This window comes from Bombus flavifrons, chromosome 7 (assembly GCF_040668555.2).
Source record: "Bombus flavifrons isolate JBK064 chromosome 7, iyBomFlav1_principal, whole genome shotgun sequence".
Classification (NCBI taxonomy): domain Eukaryota; kingdom Metazoa; phylum Arthropoda; class Insecta; order Hymenoptera; family Apidae; genus Bombus; species Bombus flavifrons.
In genome coordinates, this window is record NC_138448.1 from 15,641,923 (window position 1) to 15,660,301 (window position 18,379).

The 18,379-nt window shown below is 31.6% G+C and overlaps 2 protein-coding genes across 2 annotated transcripts; both read left to right on the forward strand.

Annotated features, from left to right (window-relative positions):
* The first annotated feature begins 7,539 nt into the window (after positions 1 to 7,539).
* On the forward strand, positions 7,540 to 8,964 carry Prx5 (Peroxiredoxin 5). Its single transcript, XM_069116855.1, has 4 exons — positions 7,540 to 7,789; positions 7,941 to 8,075; positions 8,398 to 8,529; positions 8,610 to 8,964. Exons 1-4 carry the CDS (start codon positions 7,688 to 7,690, stop codon positions 8,799 to 8,801), a joined length of 561 nt encoding a protein of 186 aa, XP_068972956.1. The 5' UTR covers positions 7,540 to 7,687; the 3' UTR covers positions 8,802 to 8,964.
* A 346-nt stretch (positions 8,965 to 9,310) lies between these two features.
* Positions 9,311 to 18,197, forward strand: LOC138181561 (structural maintenance of chromosomes protein 1A). Its single transcript, XM_069116482.1, has 20 exons — positions 9,311 to 9,536; positions 9,623 to 9,743; positions 11,203 to 11,302; positions 11,387 to 11,565; positions 12,208 to 12,346; positions 12,455 to 12,919; positions 13,140 to 13,568; positions 13,686 to 13,897; positions 14,103 to 14,271; positions 14,339 to 14,461; positions 14,547 to 14,678; positions 14,785 to 14,850; positions 14,924 to 15,081; positions 15,745 to 15,842; positions 15,948 to 16,252; positions 16,337 to 16,612; positions 17,017 to 17,196; positions 17,257 to 17,435; positions 17,590 to 17,767; positions 17,838 to 18,197. Exons 1-20 carry the CDS (start codon positions 9,425 to 9,427, stop codon positions 17,904 to 17,906), a joined length of 3,690 nt encoding a protein of 1,229 aa, XP_068972583.1. The 5' UTR covers positions 9,311 to 9,424; the 3' UTR covers positions 17,907 to 18,197.
* Positions 18,198 to 18,379: the final 182 nt, after the last annotated feature.

Below are 18,379 nucleotides of genomic sequence, written 5' to 3' on the forward strand. Positions count from 1 at the left end.
CCATCGAGACAACGATCTACAGTGAGGTCCGTTATAACGAGACGCGATAAAGTGCACGCGTACCGAGCGAGAATTCAAAGTCGATTTTCTCGAAAACAAAGCCTCGAACGAAAAATTTTTATTCTATATTTTCGATTTCTTTTTTCGCGTAGAATCACCCCCTTTCCGCTTGTACCACCAGTTACCAACCACCCTGTATAATATGCTCGAGATCGATTCGAAAATTGAAACAGATAATATAATTTAACGATATCGGTAATACTCGAGACAAAATGAAAATAATGCTTTTTCTTATTAAAACAGAAAATTTATTCGAAACTATATCGATCGACAGTATATATTCTTGTTAATACATAAGTACACGCATGTGAAAGTAGAGAAACAAGTAGGGTAATAAAGGGTAATGTTAAGAGAAATTAAAATAACTAAAGATACTTGCTGGCCTGAACGAATATAAAACGATTAACAATCTATCTCATTGCGTTCCTCTAACAGTATAGTACGCAATTACAATGATAAAAGATTCTTTCCATTCTTATAAATAATTTCAATAAGTTCACTAGTGAAAAAATCTATATTTATATTTTTCGTGGCATCCGTAGTTTAATAAATCCGTTTTAAATCGACAGGGAACGTCACTATCGGATATTAAATTTTACGAAATTTTCAAGATCTTCCCTGTTGCATCTGCTGTTGCATCCGTGTCGTAGATGAACTGGTATTTAAGCAGAATCGCGTACACGCAGATGAAATAAGAGATACTTTCGCAATCTTGTATCCGAGTAGCGATGATATTATTTAACAAACAAGCCGGATGGAAGACTTATCAGAGTAGTGTTACCACTAATCTTTGCAACGACTTTAACATGCTGCACGCCTGCATGCAAACTTACTCTTTAGTAATTAAGAGATTAAACTCTGTTGTCTGATACTGACTTACAACGTCCTCCTCTTGTCCCTTCGTTCCTTTTCAATTTGCACTTCTATTAGATTACATATTTATGTAAATGATAACGATCAATCTATCAAATTACATATCTGTTATCTCGTTCACTTCGTTCGTTCACAAACACGTTATTTACTCGTACAAGTTCACTACGCGTTCGCTTTCTTCGGCTGTTCCTTATATATTTGTTATTATTATTATCTTATTTTCTTTTTTTTTTTTTATATTTCTAAATAATAATTCGAACAAACAGTAATCGATACTTGGAAGATTGAAAAAATTATTGAAAAAGTACTCGATAATGCACGAATGCACAGCTACGTAAAGAAGTGGGTTTTCCCATTTGCTTAATAATTGTTAAGTCGTATCTCGTAGCTCTGGGTCATCTACGATTGTATCATGACGTTTACCATGATAGTTAGAATGTTGTCGGAGAAGAACGTAGCGAAACGCGTATTGTCACGGATTCTATGTATACAATCGTAACGACATTTTCAAACAACGTTCCGATTGTTGTTCTTATTTTCTCGAAAAGCAGACAGAGAAATAAAGAGGAAGAAAAACAGAGGAGGAGAGAGAAAGAGGAAGAAAGAAATAATTGTTCAAAGTCCAGCAGGTCCAGCAATTCCGAAGGCGAACCATCATGTCGGCGTCTCGATTGGTACGGGCATACGAGCACGCACGTATTCGCGGTACAAGACTGAAAGGACACGTCTCGAATATTTTACCCCGGGAGTTTTTCCTCTTTAATTGATTCAATCGGCGAAAAACACGGCAGGACCGCTTCACCCTCCGGGAATTTTCACCCGCCGCCTGCCTCACGCCACCTCCGCGTCATCCACGCTTTCAGCAACCAACCGCTGTAACGAGACGCTGGAACTAACCTTCCTTTTCGATGAAAACGCCAACTCCTCTTCGCGGTTACTCCCTTCCCTATTCCCTCGTCCCTCCTTTCCGTCTCTTTGTCTTCCCTACAGACTTTATTTTCTCTTTATTATTATTTTCAGTCTCTCCGAATATAAATTTCTTTCTTATTTCTCTAATCCGTCTTCGTAATTTTTCACTCGCCCCTTCCTACAGTTCGTTTCATCGACTTTATTTATATCCCTCTACACGACACGATACAGAGAATCCACTTCTCCGCCCTTTTTCCTATTGCCCTTCGTTTACGAATTTTTCATCTCTCCTTTTCTCGTTTATTTACGCCAGCTGCATTTATATTCGTTGCGCGTCGTCACGTTTTATAGGCACTTCACGTAAGAACGGAATATCGATGTCTCTTACGTCGAGGTAATTCTACGAAATAATATGGAAACATTTATATACAGACACTAGAACCAAAGCGGTACCGCTATTTCCGTGGGGGTCGTTTGCCTGTAGCAAAGCGCGCCGGTGGGAGTACACTGGAAACAGAACTTTCCATAAATGATGGAAACTCGCAAATTTTCCGTTTGTTATTTTAATTAGAGCCTTCAGGCCATACTTAACGAGAATCTGGCTGTCTGCGTTTATATTGTGTACCTCTACAAAACGACAATGGAGCGTGGAGTATCGGTTTCTACATGACGCCCTGTAATCCGCGCCCCAATCGCGAAACAGAAAATTTCCACGCTGTGTATATTTCTTATTCGTCTACTTTCTTCGCTTTATAATTGTCGTCGCGAAAGATTATTAAGAATATCGCAATTCCTCTTTCTCTCTTTATCCGTTGCTAAAAATCTACGGTTACCTGATATTAAAATATCACGAGGGAACATACGGTGGCGAACAAAAGTACCGGCACACGCTTTGAAACAGAATTAATTTTTTTTTTAATTGAACCAAACGATTTGAATTTTTCTGACGATGCGTAAAGAGTTTTTGAAAAAATGGCATTTTCCTTGTTTCCGCATCGATAGATTTCGTGGAAATTTACCGCTTAAATATTCATTAGAAGCCTAAAAGAAGAAGAATAAAAAGATCGTAAAAAATCACCTTTACCATCATCTTCCGCGATTCCGACCAACCGCAGTGTTTCCGAAAATTTTTTACACGTCACCAGGTAAATTGGACCTGGTAATTCTTAAAAAAAATTCAAGTTGTTTGGTTCAATCTTAAAAAGCAGCTATTCCGTTTTAAAAATTCTAGCGATATTTTTACTCCTGATTGTACACGTGTATACATAAATATGACAAACGCAGGAAGTGACTGGTAAAACGGTACTGTTAAATTTACTTTCCGTAAAAAGGATTTTTAGTTCGAGAAGTGTCGCGATAGAAAGGTGTGCCGTAAAGAAAGAGAAGTCTCGACTGTTTTTTATCGTTCTTTCAGAATCAGTCGTAAAAATTTTTAGTAAGTCTTACTGGCTAAAAGTGGTACAGTTTTTTTTCCGTTACTTCGAAAAGGATAGTGGAACTAGTTTTTTGCCGTTAGAAGGAACAGTTAAAAAAGCAGCGGAGAAATAATTTACAGTGGTAACTTTTTACGCTTGGTCGCTTCAAGAAAGAAGATAAAACAGGAACCTTCCTGTCAGCAAAATTTGTTCACCTATCATGTAAAAAATATACGCGACGATACAAACGTTTCAAACGTTACATTCAATGTTTTCTCGAAAACAAACGATCCCGCTAGAAACTTAGAAAAATTCGTTACTTGGGAAACTGACTTTTCAACTTCCTTTTTTCTCCAAGTAACGCTTTTTGCTCTTTAAGAATACGCATGCAAACAATTTTAAAAAGTGTAGCTAGAATTTACGACGTTTTTTTTTACTGTAAAAACCTTGGTATATTTTTTTCACAAAATACATCACCTGAAAAAATGCTTGCAATATTTCCCATGTATTATAACCTTTATGAACTCCATGTTATAACTTTGACTTCGTTCGTACTACTATAAAATTACAATTATACCAAGTGATCTGATGTTTCTCGAAGTCGAAACTAATTCTCTAGGCTAATATGAAAAATTACTCATACGTATATCCACCTACATCTTTCGGATACTTTTCGTTCTATAAAATCTCAAATTATACCGATGTTCGTAGTTCTTAGATAATCATGGAAACACGTTCTATTAACCTTACTTCTAAAAATAATATTACGCGATTGATGTTACCGACACTCGATACAATGTCAATATATAAAATTTGTTGTATGATAATTAACTAATACAGGATCGGAAAATCTATCACAATGGTTGCAAAAGATAGGCCGACACAAAGCCCGAGAAAGACGCAGATGGAGCCAATATTGATTAAATACTACATGGAATATTTTGAAATCTGATATTTTAATTTGTAAATAGAGCATATTATTCCCAGTGCGATGCATTGTGATGGCGGTGTCTGTAGGGTTCAGAAGGACCGCTTTTAATGACCCGGACGTGCGTGTATAGTTCCACCTAGCACTGTCGTATTCGATTACAACCTCTATGCTGTATACTCCATGCTCTCCGTAAACTCAAAGTAATTCTCTTTCCAATTCTTCCACTCCTTTCACCCTTTTCAAGTTCGGCTCATGTTACCATACCGATAGACTCGCGCTGATTTCTTCGATTACTTGCACATACTTGCTCGCCTATGCTCCTTCGAATCACCTACCAGTTATCCCGACGTACAGCTGCCGGCTTTCTTTTCATCGTAACAAGTGCGTCTACTTCTCCAATTCTATCTACCGATATTTATAAATGTTGTATAATTATAATCTACTATGTAATCCGTAACTATCATGGTGAAACGGTTATACGTTAATTCTCTGCTGTTGTTTTCAGATAGATACGCACCTGTCTCAATTAAAAATTAAAATCTCAAGTCATACGTTACGACTAGATCGCGGATTTTTATGGGAGATTCGAAGACACAAAAATGCACAGAACGATTATTCAGCTATTAACACGGAACCGAAAAATTTCTTCATTATGATTATTATAGTACTTCTTTACCAACTGTTGCTTTCCGAAGATTTTCAGATCACATGCATTGATCCCCAAACTTCGTGATAACTTGTCTACTGAAGAAGTATCGTTGCTGTCTGTTCTGTGTAGCGGCACACGAGTTAGTGGACAATTCGAATCATGTTGTTGTTTTGCCTCGGAGTATCAAAATCGTTGGGAAACACGTAACGTAAGAATAAATAAACTCCGAGCAAAACAATGTCGCAGCTACGTGCAACCGTCGGACAAAGATTAATCGACACGACGACCCAATTATCATCAAAGGAATACGCTGCCACGGACAACGAACTATCTCGTCATTAAACTTCACTGACCAACCATCCTCTACGCATAAACCTCTACAAATTGATAACCCCGACGTGAGTTGAACACGACTAAACGATCCTCTACATTGGTGACACCGACGTGCGAAAAGTGAACATTCACAATGACGAGTAGCAACAGACAACTTCGTACAGAATTCGCAGACTCAAACGGTTCTAGTCTACACTGACAGTTCGAGAACGAAGAAATGGGCGATAGAACGCCGTCTCAATTCTATACGGATCTGAGGAAGCCTGCCCCCTCGTCAGCCTTCGACGACTTAGTGCTGGCGACCTGGAAGAAACACCTCCCAGCGAATACTCAACATGTACTAACTGCGCTGAGGATAACGGAAACGAACGCCCTGATCAAAGTGACCGATAACATCCACGGATGGTACCCGGAAGCCGGAAGCACCAGAATCGCAACAGCCCGGCCTCTGTTACTTCCACGCGACGTTCCAGGACCGCTCGAAAAAGCGCCGTTCTCCAGGCACCTGAAATCGGAAACGGGACCTGCCACTACGACTAACACGAGACGGCGTTTCACGGTGACGGACGTTAGCACGCCTTTCATCGGCGTGGACTTCTTACTGGTCGACCCTCGAAATCGACACCACAGCGACAAGACCAGCAACCTATCGACAAAACGATACAAGGGCACGACAGAGGCTGTATCGAGCAAAGCAATCGTCAGCGAGTCGACATATCACCGATTTCTCGTCGAATTTTCGGACGCGACCCCTCCACCCGTTCGGTAGCGACAAAGTACGACACTGTGCGGTACTTCATATCGAAAACCACGCTAGGCCCTTCCGTCTTCAACGAAGCTCGACGCTTCGCCTCCGCTCGACGCGAGCAATTGGAGGCGAGATTTGAGACGATGACGGAGCAAGGAGTGATGTGGCCAGTGAAAAGTCCATGGGCATCGTCTCTGTACGTCATACCAAAGAAGAACGAAGGCCTACGACATCGCGGCGACCGTGTGTTGAACGCCTGCATCGTACCGACAGGCATTCACCGCCGCATATCGAAGACGTCGCGTAACATCTGCACGGGTTTGACAACAAGCGGACGGCGCTTTACCCCGCATCGAAACGACAAACCCGCAGATACCGAACTCTCTCGCAATCGCACTCGAAAACGACGAGCGAAGTCATACGATCGTATGTACAGCAAAGAAAACAAAGCAAAGCAGAGGACAATTCAAATCATGTTGTTGTTTTGTCTCGGAGTATCAAGATCAAAAAAGACGAATTTGAATTTTCCGACTCTCACCCGACCAGTATAAATAAACGGACGCGATCGCAAAAAAGAGTTACGTTCAGTTGTCGATCGGTTATCAACCAGTTATCAACGAATTATCGATCTAATTAACGAGTCATTATCATATTTTACGACTTATACACGATACGAGCGTCTCAACGAATATAGCCTGTATACTAATTTATTATTTTAAATATATTCGATGGTTTCAACAATGAGCAATCTCGTTCAATAAATCTCATGGTCAAACGTCCTCTACACAAGTCCTGTACAGTTCTTTCACTGTCGTAGTATCGTAATGTTCTTTCCCTAAACTAGCCGAAATATATTCCGAAACATGCAGAAATAACTTACCAAGATATATTATCCTTCTTTATTGGCATTGCAATTGGGCATATATATATGTATATATGGCCTCAAATGCTCATTTATTGCTCATACTCGTAGGTTAAATTACGGTTGCATCGTACAATTCATAAAACTTCCGCAGACAGAACTATGCTCTTAACATCGGTCGGTAGTTGTATCTTTTAGATTGGTTATCATAGCAGGCTTGATCTCAGGACTTCACCGCGTGGCAGCAGCATCAGTCCGAGAACCAGCAATTTTATAATTATAAGCACTCTCAATTCCTTTCTGTCATGACACGTTTGGAACGTATATTTATAGGAAGCGCTCTGAGTTGAAGTTTAGAGGAAAGTTCTTGCGTAAAGTCAAAGCCTATGGCCCTCTGATGGACGAATGAGAAATGTCCCTGCAAATTTAAATATCCAATAAGTTTTAATGCGGAAACATTTGAATTTTAAATAAATGAAATGTAATAATCAAGAATTTCATATAATTTATATATATGTATATCTTATTCGTGGTTTTCTGATGTCAAGTCTGATAAAAATCATAAAATTTGGATAACTTTGTGTACATATCATTGATTCAATCAGGGAGTTGGAACCTTAACTAATTATCGATCGTTGCCTAAAATGATAAATTATCAAAATGTCTTACGTGGCAATGTTATTGATTAATTTTTACTACGTAAACGAGACGAGTATTAAAAATAAAAATATATAGCAAAAGAAAATGATTATATTTATGTAATGAATCGGAAAGGTTGCGCAATTCCGTACGTTCATTCAATCCATAGTCAACCGTGCTCCAATTAAAAAAATTCTTTTACAATTTCATTCTATTACAAACAGTTGATTATTTGATTTACTTACAACGTTATCAATTATATATACAGATGAATCCACTTATAAGTCGCGCAATTTCCGTCAATGAACGACTGTCACTTGGTTATATCATACGACATTTTCGAGTATCATCCCAAAACATGGTTATCGCTGTAAGTTTTGTTTCGTTAGTTTTAAAGAATAATGACATAAATTACATGATATTATCACTACAATTATTGTAATTGATGTATAAATATATTAAAATACTATAATTCTTTTTGTAAATATGAATTATACATATATGTTGATGTGCTTATATAGGCAGGACAAAAACTACCCACAATTGATCTTTTTGAAGACTCTCCTGTAAATAAAGTGAATCTTGCTAAAATTGCAAATGGGAAAAAAATTATAATTTTTGGAGTGCCAGGAGCTTTCACACCAGGATGTTCCAAGGTATATATTTTCATGTCTATTCAAAAATCAATTTAATGTATTCAATGTATTAATAACTATCCTTGCTTACTCAAAATAGATATAAATGTAACTGAATAAATAAAGGAACAAATAATATTAAGTTAGTGTTATGTAGTAAATGTTATAAGTATGTTAATATTTATTAAGCATTAAGGTAGTAAAACTAATTTTTTTTTAACTATAAGAAAGTTATATTCTATGTATATAAAACAAAAATATTTCTATAGTAAAATCATTTACTTTTGTATTTAAAAGAAATAGTATGGTGGATATTATATTTAAAAATTTTATATTATTTTAGACACATCTTCCTGGTTATATACAGAAAGCTAATGAATTAAAATCTAAAGGAGTTGCAGAAATTTTTTGTATTTCTGTAAATGATCCGTTTGTAATGGCAGCATGGGGTAAGGAACACGGAGCAGAAGGAAAAGTAAGATTATATTTTATTTATTGTATATATTTTGTATGTAACATCATCTTTATCAGTAAATTTTATACTTTCTCGTACAGGTACGTATGCTGGCAGATCCAGCAGCTCAATTTACAGATGCGATGGAACTGTCAGTAGATTTACCAGTACTGGGTGGAAGAAGAAGTAAACGATATTCTATGCTCCTTGAAGATGGAGTAGTTAAGGAGTTGAATGTTGAGCCTGATAATACAGGTCTTTCTTGTTCCTTGGCTGAAAATATTAAACTTTAGAAAATACACTATTAAATATTACATAGCAGTTCATTATGTAGTAAATTATAAACAGATACTTTGATCAATTTATAAATTCTGCCGTATATATACATATATAATAAAATGATTATTCGTTACCCAGAATTATAATGTGTCAAATAAGTTATTCCGTGTGCCTTAATTTTATGTAATATACTTTATTTCATGTCCATTATTTCAAATATAACTTCTTCTGATTCTTCTTCAGTACTTCTGTTTCAGTACTTCTGATTCTTAAATATTATTGTTTATATTTATTTCATATTTTTGCCCGTATAACAAAACAAGAAAAAATAATTTCACTCAATATGTATACATAAAATTATAATTAAAATATTTACTTAATCTTATAATACTAAGAACTATTATACACACACACACACACATACGTATATACATATGTAAAATAATATTTATAGAAGTATCGTTTGTAAATTTGTATTTAATTGAAAGTGAAGTGTGTTGACAACATTTTGTCACTAGCTTCACTGCGGTTAGAAAACCAATTGTTGACGTATAATGCTTGTTTGTGTTGGAAACTTTATGGCGCCAATTATACCACTTTACTGTTAGCTGTAAATTTTTTAAAATTGTTTTTAAAAATGCCGGCGTTTTTGAAGCATATCGAAGTAGAAAACTTTAAGTCTTACAGAGGGAAGCTTATTATAGGACCTCTAAAATCCTTTACTGCTGTTGTTGGACCAAATGGATCCGGTAGGTTATGTTCTTTTATATTAGTATATGGAAAACTTCTAATAATTTCAGACCTATTATGCATTATATATTTGTTTTTAATATAGGAAAATCTAATTTTATGGACGCAATTAGTTTTGTTATGGGAGAAAAAACAAGTAGTCTCCGGGTAAAACGGTTTAGTGAGTTGATACATGGAGCTTCAATAGGAATGCCAGTTGCACGAAGGTATTTCTGGATCTTATAAACTAAAAATTTTTTTAATTATTTTAACAGCATTTATACTTACTTGTACATACTTTAACCGCCTGCTTTAATATTACAAACTATACTTTCATATCTTCAAGTTTCAATTATTTTAGATATATAATTTTTGTTTTTATTTCTCTGCTAAATTACGCTTTTATTTCTACTCATAAGACACCAAACTTCTACATATTTCAAAGTTACATATAAAGTATTTTTTGAATTTGTTAAAATATTAAAAGAAAAGACTTATTATGACATACATTTATTAAAAGTTATATAAATATCCTATTTGCTTAAATACGCTATAATTTTCTTTTTTCTTTTACATATTTTAAAGAAATAGTAATATCTAAAATTTAATAATTTTTGTTCTTTCTCTTTTACAACATGAAAAAAAAATTATATAAAGAACAATATCTAAAATAATTGTATTTAATTTTGTTTTTGAATATAACTTTATAATATATTATAAGATAAAGAAAAAGTGCAAGTATATAAATTTTTATACAGTTTGATTTAATAGTTTTCAACAAACTAATTCAATTTTTAATAAATTAACTTCCTTCTTTCTAAATGTGTATAAATTTGTATTTAAAGGAAATAGAAATAATTTCTTCGTTTTAATTTTATTATTTACAATGTATCAGATTATAAATATAAGTTAGAGAATAACTTAAAATTAAATCATATGCTTAATTGTAATATGGGTGTTTTGTTTAATAGGAAACAGTGAAATATTCCATAAGGGAATGAAGTTATAAAAAAATATTTTCAAAGAAATTGTTTAGTACATAGGAGGACATTAGGTGATATAAATAACATTATTTTGAGTGTAGAAATAATAATAATAAATAGAAGAGATATCAAAGTCAAGTCAATCTTTTAAAAATAGTAATATTATATAAAGTATTCATAATATGGTGGCATTTGTTGTGATACAAATAATGACATTTCATGTGACAAAATATCATAAATTAGATCTAAAGCAGTCAAATCAATGCAAATCATTAGCTAATACCTTTGAATGATGCCCATTATGCTATGCACTATAAATAAAGATCAAGCTTCTTTTCTCATTTTATATGTCTTAGATTCATATCTTTATATTCTAACAGCTAGTTTAAGAGATGTCTTTATTGAGACAAAAATTCAAAAGTGCAATTTAACCATTCTTCTAACCTTTGTAGCACCAGTTTCTTCGCTATATGACACTTCCAGTATCCTTGAACAAGTCAATGCTGACAGCTCTGGTCTGTTGGGATACTGTCTATGAAATTCTTGACTAAATCTCATATTCCACTGTTTCCAGTTAAACAAAATACCTTATACATATATATGCATATATCTGCATTTATAAACATAATATTTATAAGCATAATCTGTGTATCAAATGTATTTACGTATATGATACATCTTATGCAGTCATTATAAATTACAGTGCATCTGTAACTGCTGTGTTTGAACTAGAAGATGGGACCGAAAAAAGTTTTATACGTTCTGTACAAGGCTCTTCTTCGGAACACAGAATAAATAACAATGTAAGTTTTATATATTTTTTTAGTTAGTTTAGTTAGAAATTTAATTTGAAAGGAAATTTACAAATTTTCATATGTATTATGTAGGTAGTTACTAGCCAAGTATATCTCAATGAGTTAGAACAACTTGGTATTAATGTCAAAGCAAAAAATTTCCTTGTATTTCAAGGAGCTGTAGAATCGATAGCAATGAAAAATCCAAAAGAACGTACTGCACTTTTTGAAGAAATAAGTAATTCTGGAGCATTAAAGGCAGAATATGAAAGGTAACTCATATATATAAACTTGCACATATATTTTTTATGCAATATTATCTACAGTCATATTGGTAATTTCAATATGTACAGCATACGAATATAGAATAATAATTAAAGTAAAGTTTAATAATTAATTTTAACCTTTTCTACTTGAAAGTAAGGCAAGGAAAGGCATCATTCATTAAATATTAAATTTTTTTCATTACTTCCTGCTATCCCATATTTCATTCACTTATAATTCTAAAATATCTTGTAGTATAATTGTTTTGTATAATTCATATTTTTGTTATGTTACTTTAAACAGTGTTACTTAAATTTTGTATAATATCTATTTAATTGTATATTAATTGCATATATATATATATATATAATTAATATATATAATTAATAATATATAATATAATAATATATATAATATAATTTATAATATAATATATATATATATATATAATTGTATATGTATATACATATAGGAGGATTATTAATAAAAATGTGCGTGTCATTAACTAAGGGTAATCTTTATTTTAACGTATTATATAACAGTTCAGTATATCTAAAAGATAAATAATATACTGTGTAATATTTCATCTTTTTTTAAATCAGTTTCCGATAAACATGTTGCAATTATAAATAGATTTTTTACTTTTATAGATTAAGGACGGAAATGTTAAAAGCAGAAGAAGAAACTCAATTTTCATATCAGAAAAAGAAAGGTATTGCTGCTGAAAGGAAAGAAGCAAAACTAGAAAAAGAAGAAGCTGAAAAGTATCAACGTTTAAAGGAAGAATATGTAGGTCATTTATTTACTCATTAATTTCAAATTTAAACAAATTATATAATTTATAGACCCATTATTGAATCAATTTTAAATGATTTAATATTATCTGTTTCATTGTAGATAGAAAAACAAGTAGAGCTTCAATTATTTCGTTTATTTCATAATGAAAAGAGTACAGAGAATTTAGAAGTTTCACAGAAAAAGAAACAACATGAAATAGAAAAGATTGAGAAGAAAAAGGAAAAAGCAGAAGAATTATTAAAAGAGAAAAAGAAAGAAGCTGGGAAATTAGGGAGGGATCTTGCTAAAATCGAACAGGATATTAGAGAAGTAGAAGTTGAAATAACAAAGAAAAGACCCACATTCATCAAAGCAAAAGAACGTGTTGCACACATGCAAAAAAAAGTTGAATCTGCTCGGAAGTCACTAGCTCAAGCACGTATTGCAGATGAAGCTCATAAGAAAGATATACACGAACTTCAAGAAGAACTGCGACAAGTAGAAGATGCTAAAGCAGCTTATGAAGCAAGCATTGCTGGACAATCACAATTACAAGGAAGAGATGTGCAACTTGAAGATGAACAGGTAAGAAAATTCAAATGGGATTTATATATAAAAATATTTTTCAAAATATGTCATCGTAGAGTAAGATTATAAGTCATTTTTCTAATTCTAATATTTTTCTCATTTTTCTAATATTATGTTATAATAATCCTGTTTAATTGAAGCTACAATAATTATATACATCTCAAAATTTAAAGACCAAAGTAGTAATTATAATCATTATGTTAAATATTAATTTAAGGTGAGGGAGTATAATCGCTTGAAAGAGGAAGCAGGTAAACAATCAGCGAGATATTTACAACTTCTTGATTCTATTAATCGGGAGCAAAAATCTGATCAAGATAGACTTGATAATGAAGGAAGAAAAAAGACAGAAATAGAGAATAAACATAAACAAAAAGGTCATATGCGAGATGAAGCTCTTAAAAGAGTAGAAAAATTAGAAGAACATATAAGGACGTCAGAAGCTGCCTTAGAAGATCAAAAAAAGTTGCGGGCCGACTTACAATCTGATGTTGGTACATCAAAAGATAAAATACAAAATTTACAGCGGGAATTAGAGAGCATTTCAGAGCAGCTAGGTGACGCAAAGGTTGATAAACATGAAGTATCAAGAACTAAAAAGAAAACTGAGATCGTAGAAAATTTTAAACGTCTCTTTCCTGGAGTAGTAAGTAACAAATTAGATTTAATATTTTATTTATAAATCATTTTCTTACAAATTATTATTTTACCAGTCTAGCAATGTAATTGTCATGTAATTACTATTGTTATTATTATTTCTTAGTATGATCGCATGTACAATATGTGTGAACCTATTCATAAAAGGTACAATGTTGCAATTACAAAAGTTCTTGGCAAATATATGGAAGCTATAGTTGTTGATACTGAAAAAACAGCTAGACAATGTATCCAGTATCTTAAAGAGCAATATCTTGAACCAGAAACATTTCTCCCTCTTGATTACATCCAAACAAAGCCATTAAAAGAAAGACTTAGGTATGTAACGTAAAAATAACTTTAGACATTAGCTGCATAATTTTTTAAATATTTAGAAGAGTCATTATTTCTATTCTTAACAGTATCTTTGTATATTTTCTCACTTCTCCCTTCATATTACAAAGATTGTAGTAATTTCTAATTTCTAATTAGTTTTAATTTCTTCTGTTACGATTGATTTCTTCTTTCTGTCTTTTTGTTTTAGAAATATACAAGAGCCTAAAAATGTAAAATTGTTATATGATGTGTTACATTTTTCACCTAAAGATATTGACAGAGCTGTATTATTTGCTACAAATAATGCACTTGTATGTGAAACACCTGAAGATGCAAATAAAGTAGCTTATGAAATGGATAAAAAAGCAAGATATGATGTATGTGTGTATAGAATAACTAATTTTTCAAAAAGTTATAATAATTAATATATGCATGTAATTACAGTGTGTTGCATTAGATGGAACATTTTATCAGAAAGCAGGTATTATATCTGGTGGTAGTTTAGATCTTGCAAAGAAAGCGAAAAGATGGGATGAGAAACAAATGTCTCAATTAAAAGCACAAAAAGTAAGACATTCTATTTCCATATACAGTGTACTTGTATATTTTACTGTGCAAAATTGTCCTGCAGTATATATTAAATATTTTGTAGGAAAAATTAACAGAAGAATTACGCGAATCTTTGAAAAAATCAAGAAAAGAATCTGAATTAAATACAGTTGAATCTCAAATACGAGGATTGGAAACACGTTTAAAATATAATAAAAGCGATCTTACTGCTACGGTAAATAATATAATTTGTAATGCTATAAAACTGCAATTATAATAATAATAACAGTATTTTAACATATCTTTTATATATTGCTTATTGAAAATTATACGTATTACAGCAAAAACAAATTTCGGAACTTGAAACAGAATTAGATGCCCTTCAGAATGAATTAAATATGTTTGGTGTATGTAGATCTTTTATATCTTATTACACTTATGTAAGAATGTTTAGTAAATTGATATATCCTTTGTATATAGCCAACAATAACTGTAATTGAAAAAACTATGGCTGAGAGGGATCAAGAAATACAGAATATCAAGGAAAAGATGAATAATGTTGAAGATGATGTATTTGCTAGCTTTTGTGAACAAATAGGTGTATCTAATATTCGACAATATGAAGAAAGGGAATTACGGTATGTATACTTAAATTTGATAAATATGATATTAAGTTTAATAAATATAAATAAAGTTCTTTAATATAGGAACCTTGTTTCTTTATGTCAATTAATTTTTAAGTAATGAATGTATTATAACTACAATATATAAGATATTAAAAATTTTCTAAAAGAATAGATACATTAAAAACACAAAAAAATAATGAAAAATGAAAGAAAAATTTTATTTCATTTTATATCGTATACAAAATACATACTTCATACAAATATTGTATGCAAATTGCAATTATGTTTACTTCTAATAATTTCTGCGTTCATAAAAAATAATTTTTAAATATTAAACATCTCGAATTTCTTATTCATTTTTCTCTTTCTTCCTCATTATCTGGATAATAATATTTAATTATCTGAAAAATGTAGTTTATAATAACATTTATTAATACTTTAAATACGAATAAATTTGCTTTTCTGTCTCTTACATTACAATCTTCATTTTTATAGTATTCTTTAACTCAAAATGCTTACCCTTTACAGAGGGAAACAGAATATATTACCATTTCAATTTTTAGTGTAACAAGAAACTTAGTGTTTCATTTTCAGGAACAAATTTTTTTATATTAGGAAAAAATAGAGAAAATAATTTTTCTTACAATTGATTAATTCTTACAATTATACTTATAGATCACAACAAGAAAGAGCAAAGAAGAGGATGGAATTTGAAAATCAATGCAATCGCATTTATAATCAATTAGATTTTGAGAAACAACGTGATACAGAAAGTGAGTAGAATTTAACTTTATATGCGTACTTTTAAGAAATTTAATACTTGCTTTGCTAAATTAATATTTAATTGAAGCCTATTAATGAGAATATGTAAAATTTAGGTAACGTATTACGATGGGAACGTGCCGTTCAAGATGCAGAAGATAAACTTGAATCTGCCCGGCAGACTGAATCTAATCAAAAAGCAGAAATAGATCATGATGAAACTCAAATGGAGCAATTGAAGTCCGCGCGAAACGCAAAAAAAATGGAAGTTGATCAAAAAGAAGACGAAATAGGCAAAGCTAGACGTGAAGTTGGAGCAATAGCGAAAGATATACAAGCTGCTCAAAAACAGTTAAATGGTATTGAAACCAAAATTGAACAAAAAAAAGCTGAACGTCATGCTATTCTAATGCAATGTAAGGTATGTTGTAAAACAAGATGAAATTAATCAATCTATTGTTTAAGGATTTTATAGAAACAAGTATATGAATGTAATGTTATATAGATGGAAGACATTGCAATTCCAATGCTTCATGGAAATATGGAAGATATAGCTAGTGAAACTACTGCGACTAATAATTCGGAAACTAATAATGACTCATCCTTAAGTACTCACCAACAATATGAACGTGAAAAACGAATAACTGTAGATTATGCCCTCCTTCCGGAAAATTTGAAGGATATAGAAGAAGAAGATATTAAGAAAACTACTGACAAACTAACGAAAACGATTAATGATCTGCAGAGTACTATTCAACGTATTCAAGCACCAAATATGAAGGTAAAAGATATAATATTGCAAATAGAAAATTACAATTTAATCTTGTTTAAGATACTACATATAGTATACCTCAGATGAAGGGTTTTGTGAAGTTACATTAACTCTTTTTGCTAACTCAGTGAAAACAGCAACAAGTAACTCTAAAATCTCACAGTGAAAATATGTAAAAATAATAATTTTAAATGTCCAATAATTCGGTTACTAATAGAAATTTATATTCTTATGTTTTCTTTCCTTTATGCAACTAATAAGAAGGGACTGATAACATATTTTAGTGACAACGCGATTGCATATTTAGTCTATTTCTCAGTCGTTTACATGCATTGGAATGTGTTAATTTTTTGAAAGAATATTTTCTTTTTCCTTCTTGAAAATCTTTCATTCATAATGTTGATCTTTTTAAGGCTATTCAAAAGTTATATCTTGCTAAGGAGAAATTGCAAGAAACTAACGAAGAATTTGAACAGTCTCGTAAAAAAGCAAAAAAGGCAAAAACGCAATTTGAGAAAATAAAAAAAGAAAGACATGACAGATTTATGGCTTGTTTCGAGCATGTAGCTAATGAAATTGATCCAATTTATAAGGTTTGTATATGTTAAGTGTGTTAATTAAAAAAAGGTACATAAATATATCTATTATTTTAGAGTTTAGCAAAAAATCAATCTGCTCAAGCATTCCTTGGACCAGAAAATCCAGAAGAACCTTATTTGGATGGTATTAATTACAATTGTGTAGCGCCAGGAAAACGATTTCAACCAATGTCTAATTTATCTGGTGGAGAGAAAACTGTTGCGGCATTAGCCTTATTGTTTGCAATTCACAGGTATCTAGCTTCTAATTATTAAGTTTTTAAATTTTTATTTTGAAATAAATTTAAATCTAAAATTAATCTATTTCTTATTCATAATATATTTTACATTATATTAAATTATTATTAAATTATGTTAGATTATAATCTAATTTTATGAAATCTATAGTTTTCAACCTGCGCCATTCTTTGTTTTGGATGAAATCGATGCTGCACTGGATAATACTAACATAGGAAAAGTTGCTAGTTACATACGCGATAAAACAAGCTCTTTACAAACTATTGTCATATCTTTGAAAGAAGAATTTTATTCCCATGCTGATGCATTAATTGGTATTTGCCCTGATGTGAGTATAACTGAAAATTTATATCGTCCTAGCAAAATTACATTACATATATATATATTTTTAATTACAGGTTGGAGAGTGTTTGGAAAGTAAAGTATTAACTCTTGATTTAACTACATATCCCACGCACATTAATTGATAGAGTATATTTCGATTATAATTATACATATTTCAATTGTGTTTTATTTTGTCGTCTTACTTTTCGCACGTAATAGTTTTGTTTTACATACAAGACATTTTAAAACTTCTTGTATCAGAATTTAGGAAAATATCCTACCATGAATGTCAAATGAAACAAATTTCAAAGAGTATTCGAATAATTCAATTTTTTATTTCTAATCTTTTTCTCTTTTTGGAAATATTAGGGTAATACTACTATCGTATTTTAATTATTTTGAAAATTTTTATTTTTATTTAAACTAGATTAATATAAAAAATTGCCTTTAGTGATGTAAAGTTGCTTGGTAATAAATTATTTGTATAAGTAATAGATTATCTATTAAATTAAAATAATGTGTCAATTTTTAAGTTAAGTATATAAAATGTTTAAAAAATTATAATTTTTATATTGTAAGTCTGTAAACATGTACCTTTCTAGGATAAAAAATTTTA

Bases quoted from the DNA above. Each gene is read 5' to 3' on its own strand.
- Prx5 (XM_069116855.1), top strand. From the start codon at position 7,688: ATGAATCCACTTATAAGTCGCGCAATTTCCGTCAATGAACGACTGTCA. The intron at 8,076-8,397 runs GTATATATTTTC...ATATTATTTTAG, and splicing joins TCACACCAGGATGTTCCAAG to ACACATCTTCCTGGTTATAT. The intron at 8,530-8,609 runs GTAAGATTATAT...TTTCTCGTACAG, and splicing joins AACACGGAGCAGAAGGAAAA to GTACGTATGCTGGCAGATCC.
- LOC138181561 (XM_069116482.1), top strand. From the start codon at position 9,425: ATGCCGGCGTTTTTGAAGCATATCGAAGTAGAAAACTTTAAGTCTTAC. The intron at 15,843-15,947 runs GTGAGTAGAATT...TGTAAAATTTAG, and splicing joins GAAACAACGTGATACAGAAA to GTAACGTATTACGATGGGAA. The intron at 17,436-17,589 runs GTATCTAGCTTC...TGAAATCTATAG, and splicing joins TTATTGTTTGCAATTCACAG to TTTTCAACCTGCGCCATTCT.